The sequence below is a fragment of the Gracilinanus agilis genome, chromosome 2 (assembly GCF_016433145.1).
Source record: "Gracilinanus agilis isolate LMUSP501 chromosome 2, AgileGrace, whole genome shotgun sequence".
NCBI classification, from domain to species: Eukaryota; Metazoa; Chordata; class Mammalia; order Didelphimorphia; family Didelphidae; genus Gracilinanus; species Gracilinanus agilis.
Window position 1 is genome coordinate 194,995,576 of NC_058131.1, and position 11,094 is coordinate 195,006,669.

Here is an 11,094-nt window from a genome sequence, read left to right on the forward strand (position 1 = left end):
AGGAAGGAAGGAAGGAAGGAAGTAGAAGGAAGGAAGGAAGTAGAAGGAAAGAAGGAAGAAAGAAAGAAACCTGAGGCTCAGAGAAAGAAGCCAGGTCTCCTGACTCTTGATTCAGTGCCTACAACAGCACCTAAAGCTCCAGGAGGCAATAGAACAGACCCAGCTATCCTCTCCGTGTGATCCTGGGCAAATCATTTGAATTTTGGAGCCTCGGTTTCCTCATCTAGAAAACGTAAGGTTTGGATTAGATGATCCCTGCAGTCCCTTCTGACTCTGAACTCCCTCCCCTAATAATAGAGAGAATGCACAAGCACTCTACTCCCTCCACAGCTCAGCACATATTTCCTAACTGTTTTCTTCTCTAGTGGAGCAAAGGAGGGATCTTTCAGACGGTAGTCAGACTGTTTACCCAAGAATGCAAACACACCTTTGCTCGTGATTATGCCTAAGAATATCAACCTCTTCAAATTAAATCACCACCAACTGTGCTAGCAGCCTGCTGGTCCTAAAATAATAGATGTCTCCTTAAGGGCCGAGGATATCTAAACAGGGATTCAGACAGTAATTGATGGCATCTGTAGGAAATCAACCATCCAGAGCAATCCTCAGTGAACAAACAATCAGGAAATATGCCTGCAAAATCAGAGCACAGGCCTGGCTTCAGAGCAGAGGAAGTCAGAAATGAAGGTTTCCTTCTTAGGTAAAAGTCCCTGAGCTTAAAGGCAAATTCTACTCATTCGTTGCTTTATTAGACACCTAATTAGTACCTACTAGGTGCCAGGCACCTAGTTTGAGCTGTATAAAGTTGGGAAAACATTAGACCTCAACCCCAAAGAGCTTCCTCTGGACTTGGGACATGGGAGAAGTGTGAGATGAAAGGATCATCGTTAACAGATTTTAGTTTATACCCACAGACCATCCATGCTGTACTTCGGGTTAGATACTCCAGTATCAGATGTTTTGTGGACTTGCATCTTCTTCAAACCAATAGTTTATGAACACACACCAATGTGTTCTGTTTTGTTTTTGTTTTTTACCAATCAGCCATAGAATATACACAATTGAATCAGGTGAGCAAGAACTCAAGTGCCTACTATGTGCTGGCCCTGTACTAAGCATGAGAGATATGAAGACAAAATCAAAATACTCCCTGCCTTCAAAGAGCCTGCATTCTCCCAAGAGAGATGCCATATACCAGTGATGGCCAAACTACAGCCCTGGGCCAGATGCAGCCCCCTGAAATGTTCTATCTGGTGGTAGGACATTATTCCTAATCTGACCAATGCAATGAGTAGGATACAATACAATGGAACTTTGAAAGAGTTACCTTAGAAACAGACTGACAGATGAGCATTTCCTTTCCTTTGGCCCCCTCTTTAAAAAGTTTGCCCATCACTGCCATATACATGTGTGCTTTAAATGTAACAATACCCATAATAGCTAACATTTACATGCTGCTTACTTTGTACCAAGCATTGGACTAAGTCCTTTTCAAAATTAATTAATTTAGAATATTTTTCCATGGTTACATGATTCATGTTCTTTCCCTTCCCTCCTTCCCACCATCGCCGCCCTGTAGCCAACAAGTTATTCCATTGGGTTTTACATGTATCAAGACCTATTTCCATATTATTAATATTTGCACTAGGGTGCTCATTTAGAATCTACATCCCCCATCAACCCATGTGTTCAAGTGATTGTTTTTCTTCTGTGTTTCTCCTCCTGTAGTCCTTCCTCAGAATGTGGGTATTGTTTTTTTCCATAGATCCCTCAGAATTGTCCAGGGTCATTGCATTGCTGCTAGTACAGAAGTTCATTACATTCTATTTTACCACAGTGTATTGGTCTCTGTGTACAATGTTCTTCTGGTTCTGCTCCTTTCACTCTGCATCAATTCCTGGAGGTCATTCCAGTTTGCATGGAATCCCTCCAATTCATTATTTCTTTCAACTGGGCTAAGTCCTTTACAAGGACCACCTCATTTGATCTTTACAACAACCCTAAGACATAGGTGCTATTATTATCCCCATTTTATAGATGAAGAAACTGAGGTTAAATGACTTGCCCAGGGTTACAGGGCTAGTAAATATCTGAGGTCAAATTTGAACTCAGGTCATCCTGACTCCAGGCTTGGCACTCCCTTCATTATACCATCTTGCTGCCATCAGTACACAGACAGGTATATACAAAATATATATAAAGCAAATACAAAGCAACCTCAGAGAGGAAGGCATCAGCAGCTACAAGGATGAGGAAAAGCTTCATCTCTTGTAGGGGGATGAAGAAAATAAAAATAAAGAAATAAGTATTTGAACTAAGCATTGAAGAAACCTGGGGAAGCAGAGATGAGGAGACAGTCCATTCCAGGTTTGGGGGACCGTACAAAGTGACAGATGGGAGATGAAGTGGCCTTATAAGGGATAGCAAGTAGACCATTATGGCTGCCCTGTGGAGTATTGGAGGCGGAAAATGGGAGGGAATCAACAAGGGCTTTGGATTTGGAGTCAGAAAAGATTGATTTCCAATCCTCCCTCAGAGCCTTAGATAAGTAATCAGTTTCTGAATCTATCCATGGAGGGGCTTAAACAAGATAGACTTTAAGGTGTCTACTAGCTCTAAAGCTAAGAGCCTTTGTTTCTTTGGGAAATCTTCAAAAAGGCTGGCGGGAGGATGTTGTATCACCTACTAGATGCTCTCCTTTGCTGTTCATAACAGCTCTGTGTTGTGTGACAAGGCAGGGCAGTGTGATGTAACTGAAAAGGAACCCAGTATAGGGTCAAGCGACCCGGCTCCGCTATTAGAATCTATTTGACTTGGAGCAAGTTACTTTCCCCTCATCTGGAGCCAGCAGGAACATTTCATTCAGATTTCATCCGTGTAGATACTCCCTACTCAAATACTTAGTACAATCCTTTCCTGTTCTAGCAGAACGTGTTCAAGGAGTGAGTTTTCCCCTGTGGAATGGTGAGATGAGAATAACGTGTTCCAGTGCCGAGGGAGGCATCCGCAGCGGGTGCTCTGGAGTACTTAGAGCTGGACCAGACATCAAAGACGCCCAGGTCATCCCCTGCGTCGCAGCTCCTCGCGGGGTCGTCCTCACTTTTGTCTGGCCGCTAGACTTCAATGTCTTTGCAAGAGAGAGCAGAGCTGACGACTTGGTATAGCTCTGCCTCACTTAAATAAGGTCCTTTATGAAAATAAAGAAGGAACAGCGACTAGAGAGTGTTCGTGAGCCATTAGAACCCTTCCCTGGGCCACCATTCAGATAACAAGTACCCTAAAGTTTAAGTCAGCCAATCCTTGTACAATAGATACAAAGTCTGTCCCTAAGCCTCTACTCTAAAACTTTCTACCTTGGTAGTGTGTGAAATTAATAAGAAGATGTATAAAAATATATTAACAGAATCTAAATTAAAATATAAAGAAAAATTAATTATTAAAATAAAGAAATAGGTTACCCGCACATGCGCATGAAATCGGGATGCCAAGAAGTCATGTGATTAAAGGGTCACGCGGGCACCTGCAATCCTGACTCCCTGAAGGGGCTGGCGGAAGTATCACATCTGGAAGTCATACTGTTTAATCAGAAAACCTCAGTAGAGTGATGTCATTGGTCTTATAAAGAGCAGAACAGGAGCAGGCTCTGGTGCAGGACTCTTCCTGAACACGAGCTGGAACTCGGGCTCTCCCTTCTCTGGATAGCACTTAGTGCTCCTCTTGAACCTTGGAAATGTGGAAGCATTTTGTTTGTTTTATTTTGACTTTTTTTTTGTTTACTTTTTTAATTAGGGCAACCTGGTAATTTTTCTTTCTCTCTCTCTCACTTTTACTAATAAATAATTATAATTTAATATGCAGTCTCCAAAATTAATTTTAATCATTACAATGGAATCTTCCGGGAGTTTATATTCCGTTGCCCTTGCCTTCAACAACCAACAATCAGCTCCAGATCTTGAGGAAGCATGGGGACTGGTGGGGCAGTTAATGAAAAACAGTATAATATAAATGGCAAGAACCCTGGATTGGGACAATGAAAATCCAAATTTGGATGCTACCTCTGCCATTAACTAGTTGTGTGACCACAGGAACATTATTTAATATCTTTGAACAATTTTCTAATCTACCGGTAATAATACTTAGTCTATCTATATCACAAGGTTATTGTGAGGTAACATTTTATAAATATCATAAAAACGTAATCTCTTATTATTGGTATAACAGTAAAATATTTTGCTGTTAAGTAGACACTGAGCTTAGCAGAAAGCTACCAACTCAACACTTCTTATAAATCAAAACTAATCATTGGTACCATCTTTAAGGGTAAAAAGTGTGGACAGTGAAGGAAGACAGGACAAGATTTTTAAGTTGAAAAGGAGTGGAAAATGTCCTGAATTGCTCTGGGGTTGTTTAGGGTTTTATTTCTGCCGCATTGCTGTTGCAGTTCAGCTACAGTTGAGTTACTATAAGGAAGCCTTTTAAATTGCCTTGAAGAAAAATTCAGTAAATGTTTTTTTCTCAAGGTAGGTGTAAGCATGAAGAATCTCTGAATCTGAACCATATGGACTATATTCAAAAATCTACTTAATATCACAAATATTTTCTGAAGATTTCATTATATAAGAGGTCATTTTAAGAGTTCTGTTATTTAGTTAAATGGTACTTTGGCAAGATAATAAAAGCAAAATGCATTTGTGGAATAATTTCCCATTTAATTTGTAAAATTTGGCCCAGATTGTATTTATTCAATTGACATTTATTAAGTGCCCACAGACAACTGGGGCAGGTTGGGCAGAGCATGAACGGTGGTCCCAATCTCTATTTTCTCCAAGCTTACGATTTAGTCTAGAAAAGACTGAATGCAAACAAAAATGAATTATATACACAGGCAAGCATGGTACCAACCCATCTATCCAGCAATCATTCTTCCAGCAAACTGTGTCATCTGAAATCCAGTAATAAACACAGAAATAAAATTAAAAGATCTACTTAAAGAAAATAGCTATCACAAAGTCTATGCACTTTATTCTGTGGAACAGCAGGCGTTGTTTTTCATCCTTCCTTTCAAAGAAGACAAATGACATAATGTGGTGATATTTTGACTACCTTCAGCAAGAATCTATTAACTTAGAATTGTATATAAAATCAGAGTTATAGACTTGGATTTGAAAAAGATTTCAGAATTCATTTGGACTAATCCCTTTCCAAGTCATGAATCCCATCTACAATATCTCTGAGATCTACGACATGAGAAAGACCATCAGTAGTGGTAAATTTACTCTTAAGATACCTTGTATTAGGGTGACTGATTTAACAAGAAGAAACTGTATGATATGGTGGAAAGAGGGTAAGCCCCAAAGTCATGAGTCCCAAGTCCAAATCCTAACTTAGATTTTGCTAAGTTATATGTTTTGCTACCTACATTTTCCCTTCTACAAAATAAGAGTTGGACTAAGGGATTTTAAGTTCCTTTTCAGATCTCACATTCTAAGTGTTTTTCAGAACAACTATCAGTTGCCCCTAGACTAGAATATGCATAGTAGATTGGGAGGTACAGAATTAAGGGAAAGGAGACCACTGAAAGCACTAATAATTGATGAATGAGCAAGAAGACTCAGCAACTAGAAAGCCATACTAATCTCAAGCCATTTTAATAAAAGAGAAAAGAGTCATAACTCTTAATGAAAGCCTGCTCGGTCTACTGGAATAATAATCACTGATTAGGGAACCAAAAAACCTGGATTTGAGTCCTGGCTCTGACAGTTGCTACTTATACACACATGAGGTATAGAGGGTGTTCAGGGAGGATTAGTCCATCTTGTGTAAGGACTTGGATAACTATGGAAGAGAGTGAGGCTGATGACTTTGTGCCTTCATGAGTCAAGATGTCACTGCATGATGTCATTAGTCTTCTTCAAAACAAAGGAAGAACAGCAGTATGTCCTTGGGCAAGACTCATTCCCTTTCTAAGCTTTAGTTTCCCCACCTGTAAAATGGGGATATCAACAATTATATTATTTATCTCACAGAGTTGCTAGGGAGAAGACACTTTGCATCCTTTCAAGTACTATAGAAATTCTATAGAACATAAGGCTTTTCTTATGACATTTCCTAAGCATATCACTTTCATACAGCCCCAAATGAGTGATGTTCATTATAAGAGCCTTGAGTCTTCACTGAAATAGGTTGAGGATGGTGAGGTTAGTCCCATGGAAACAAATGAACATCTAAATATTATGTCTCATTTTGGAATAGTAGACCAAATTAATATTGATACACATTTAGGAAAACTTAATTTCAATGGTCAAACAGTCTTAAAGCATGGATAGTGGAGAGATGTTGGAATATGATATTTTTCCGACCTATGCTTTTTTCTATTAAAAATGCATATAAATTCCTTTTTACTTTTTACATTATAAGCATTCTACTATTCTACATATAATCGATGAAATGTACTGGGAAGAGCAAGGATTAAGTCTTACAATCTGTTGAGCAATGACAAAAGGACTTAATTTGTACTTAGGAGTTTTTTTATTTTTTTTTAATTCTTGCTCTTCTTTCCTGAAGAAAGCTTCCCATTGGAGTAGAAGTTGTTAAAAGTCTCACTTATACAAATATTTTCTTTCTCATGCCTACAGGAAGGTCACTACCTTTCTCTTCCATGATGGCCTGTAGTAACACCTCGTCACAGCTCCTGACCCCATCTGTTCCAGCCTATTTTGGATGTTCTTCAGAGAAATTGAATTAATTACTTCCTGAACACCTCCCTGGTACTCTGTGAGAACTAGCTGCTCCTAATTGCTCTATGGCCAACTGCCCAGAGATTAGCACCCCTGCATGTTCTCTACCACAGAGCTCCAAACAGCCCTTCTTAAAATGGCAACATGAAAAATCCCCAAAGGTAAGAGGAGCAACTTGAAATCTCTATTTGTCTCACCCAACCCTCTGTCTCCAAATCTATGTTATTAGAGTATATTATAGACATAGAAAGTTAAAACAAGAGAAATATTCATACAATGGTCTATGATTAAAATTGTTGTTCAGGCATATCTGACTCTTCATGACCCTATTTGGCGTTTTCTTGACAAAGATACTAGAGTGGTTTGACATTTCCTTCTCCAGATTATTTTTCAGATGAGGAACTGAGGCAAACAGATTAAGTGACTTATCCAAGGTCACACAGCTAGAGAATGTCTAAGGATGGATTTAAACTCTTGAAGATAAGTCTTCCTGATTTCAAATTCACCTAGGTGCCCTATGATTAAAGTAATCTGTTCATTAAAATATATTATTTAGAAGCACATAAGTGCCAGAGTGGATACAACCCAGGCCTGGAGTAGAGAAGACCTGGGTTCTTAACATGACACAATCCTATTTGCTTAGCCCTTGCCCTTCTGTCATAGAGAAGGAAGGAAGGAAGGAAGGAAGGAAGGAAGAAGAAAGGAAGGAGAAAGAAAGAGGAAGAAAGAAAGAGGAAGAAAGAAAGAAAGAAAGAAAGAAAGAAAGAAAGAAAGAAAGAAAGAAAGAAAGAAAGAAAGAAAGAAAGAAAGAAAGAAAGAAAGGAAAAGAGGGAGGAAGGAAGGAAGGAAGGAAGGAAAGGAGTAAAAAAAACCACTTTGTGTTTGTATATGTGTGTGTGTGTGTGTGTGTGTGTGTGTGTGTGTGTGTGTGTTTCATTATAGCATGAAGGTGACCTAGAATTGTTGAAGCCATTTCCATGAGCTCTGGAAGTTCCTACCAAGATGAAAAATTTGAGAATAGGCTGAAAAAAGATTATATCTGTTCTCTACAGTTAAGTCTAATTAATTCACTTTTCCCCAGGTTGATTGCAAGGAAATTACTATTTTTGTTATTGTCATCATCATTATCATTATTATTATTAACAACTGTTGCTAATTATCTAGAAATCACTAGAGGGGCCATAATCTACAGTCATAGAAGTATCTGCACAAATAAAATCAAGATTATTGATTGTCCAATGGCTTTCCAAGCATTGTAATCATATTAACCTATACTTCAGTACTTCTTTGACCTTTATACAGCGTCTTCATTATGTAACACATACACCACTCAATTCTAGAATTATACATTACTTAGGTTCTGCCTGGTTGATGCATAATAAGGCCATTCAAACAGCTATAAGACTTTTTTTCCTCATTTGTCTCAATAGGAGACTACTGACCTTCTTGACTTCCTTTAAGTCCCAACTCAAATTCAATTTTACTGGAAGCTTTCCTAACTTCTCTTAATGCTAGTCTTCCTTCTATTAATTATTTCCTATTTATCTTGTATATAGCTTGCTTTGTATATTTTTGTCTCCCCCCCCCCCCTTATATTGTAAGCTCATTGATGGCAGGGCTGTCTTTCACCTCTCTTTGTATTCCCAACATTTAGGATATGCCTGGCACTCAGTAGGCACTTAATAAATATTAATTGATTGATTGGGGGGTTCCTACTCCTTGCTTTTAGCTGACTAAGAGGGAATAAGATCCTTTTACCTCTTCCCCACTTCAGCGTCTACCTAAAACGTGGTCATTAACTCCTATTGAGCCTTTCTGAGGCCAAAGAAAAATGCATCCACTCTTTTCAATGAGTCCTTTAAATTCTTATCATGTTCTCAGGAGCCAGTGCCTGGTCATACTCATTATTTTAAAGTTTTGCTGAGGCTCCAGAAAGCATAAAGGAATATTGGCAGAAAGGACCACCAGTTGATACTTCTACCTCACCATTCCTTCCACTTTGGTAAAAATGTTGCCACTCTTAAATTTACCAAGGTCAATAAGGTAGGTAGTACAAGTATGATTGCCTCCTCCATCCCTTTATTGTCCAGGATATTAGATCAACCAGGTGTTCTGACTTCAAGACCAATGTTGTTTCTATTGTCATACTATTGCATTTGCTTGGTGATCTAGGGCAAACAAAGACAGATGAGACTCAATCTCTGACCTCAAGGAATTTACAGTCTATCAAGGAAGCTGAGATCATTCCACAAAACATCAGGACCATGAAACTGCTCTGGGGTGAATCCCAGCCCTTTTACTTTTTTCTGGCCACATCCTGTGGGATGTTTGCTTCCTCCCTCCCTCCCACTAACTTCCATGTGGCAGTGGTGATAAGTCTTTCATTTATCTCATTCTCTGATTATTTTTAGCTAGGACTTAATCTAGTATGCTCTACTCTTTCACCCAGTTACTGTGATTTTGAGCAAGGCACTTAATTACTCGATCCCCTCCCATTTCCTCATTTTTCATAGCAGGGATAACAATACCTGACTCATAGGGTTGTTGAAAGACTCAAATGAGTTAATATGCTGAAGTGCCTTGTAAACTATAACATGCTGTATAAACTTAAGCATGATGATGTTAGTTGTTAGATGATGATGTTAGAATTGACAAGACCTGCCTGGCTATGGAAGACTGTGGAGGTGATCATAGGACCAAAAATCTAGAACTACAAGGGACCTGAGAGGCTAGCGAGTTCAACCTTTTTATTTTAAAAATGAGGAAAATAGGACCCTCTATCATTAAGTCTTTCAGGGATCATACAGCTAGTAAGAGTCTGCCTCAAGTTTCTCCCCACTCCAGTCCCTTCCACTCAACTTGCAAATTTATCTACCTAAAACACAAATCTGACCATCACCCCCTCCCCAACTCAATAAACTTCAGTGGCTCCTATCACCTCCAGGATCAAACATAAAATTCTCCATTGGCAGGGTTCAAAATCCTTCGTAATCTGACCTCTTCCTATCTTTTTAGTCTTCTTATCCTTTACTCCATCATTCCACCTTTTTCCCTCACTCACTGTGGATCTAGTGACACTTCTTACTGTTCCTCAAACAAGGTAATTCTGTGCTTTTTCACTGGTTATCCCCATGCTTGGAATTCTCTCTCCTCATCTCTGTCTCCCAGCTTCCTGCAAGTCCCAGCTAAAATCCTATCCTCTGATCCCCATTAATGCCAGTGCCTTCCCTATGTTGATTATATTCCATTTTCCCTGCACATATTCAGTTTGTACTCAGTTGATTATTTGTGTCCTCACCCTTTAGACTATGAACTCCCTGAGACCAGGGATTTATTTTTGCCTTTCTTTGTATCTTTGTATCTCTTAACAAGGTTTCTAGTAAGTTATCAGATAATTATTTTGATGACTGATCCTCTGAGGTGGGATTTGAACACAGTTTTATTCACTCCAGTGATATGAGTTCAAATCTAGCCTCATTCTCTCTGTGATGGATAAGAAGGATGAATCATAAGTCATTCCAAACCCAAGTCACTAAGAAACTAGTGGTGACATTAAAACTGAAAGATAAGAAGATACAAATTGCTGTTTAGGGAAGTAGAGTATAAACAGAAGCTGTCCTAATTTTATCTTGACTTCTTTCAAAATTGAAAACTTTCTTTATAACTAATTGGGGATTTGATGAAAGAAATATTTTTAAAGTACTTACACAAGTTTAGAATAATTGGGCTCTTGGGAATGGAAAAATAAAAGATTTAGTGTTCCCTTTAACTTTTAGAGGTTGCCTACCGATGACCGTGAGCAACAGGAAATTAAACATACCTGACAAGTTTAGTGTTGTAATCAATAAAAATTATTAAATTAATCTGATACAGATTAATGATATGAATAATAGTCATATAAATTATTTATAAGTATTAAGCAATTCTCACACATTACTAATTAGTATCACTTTAATATAGCCACTTAAAGGTATCATAGCATAAGGGGGAGAGGACTGGCCTCAGAATCAAAAAGTTCTGGCTTTGATACAAATAGTTTGTATGATTTGGGGAAAATAATTTTGCCATTGTAATGCCCTAGACCAGTCCTCTCATAGTATAAGAGACAGAATAGTTGTCAAGTTCCGTTGATACAGGGAATTTCCTCGCTGAGACTTTCCTTCCCCAAAAAAAAGCACAGGCTCAGAAAAAAATTCTTTAAACTATGCCTTGAAATCAAATTTTCATTTTCTCATTTTTAACTTTCAGGTATCTATAAACAGCAATAATATAGCTGTTTCCCTTCTATTGTGCACATAAACAGAGGTTCTATAATGTGGAACTTACCCCTTTGCCTTCCCCCCTTTTGCATGTGTGG

General features: G+C 38.5%; 1 protein-coding gene across 2 annotated transcripts in view; it reads left to right on the forward strand.

Moving 5' to 3' along the window:
- ERICH1 (glutamate rich 1) overlaps window positions 1-6,945 on the forward strand; it is a 160,676-nt gene extending 153,731 nt beyond the window's left edge. The window contains exon 5 of one of the 2 annotated variants that reach the window (XM_044663606.1): window positions 6,636-6,945. In XM_044663606.1, the coding sequence (XP_044519541.1) occupies window positions 6,636-6,745 (110 nt within the window). In that variant the 3' untranslated portion in view covers window positions 6,746-6,945. The remainder of the gene's footprint in view (window positions 1-6,635) is intronic. The other variant, XM_044663603.1, reaches the window with a different exon arrangement.
- The last annotated feature ends 4,149 nt before the right edge of the window (window positions 6,946-11,094 follow it).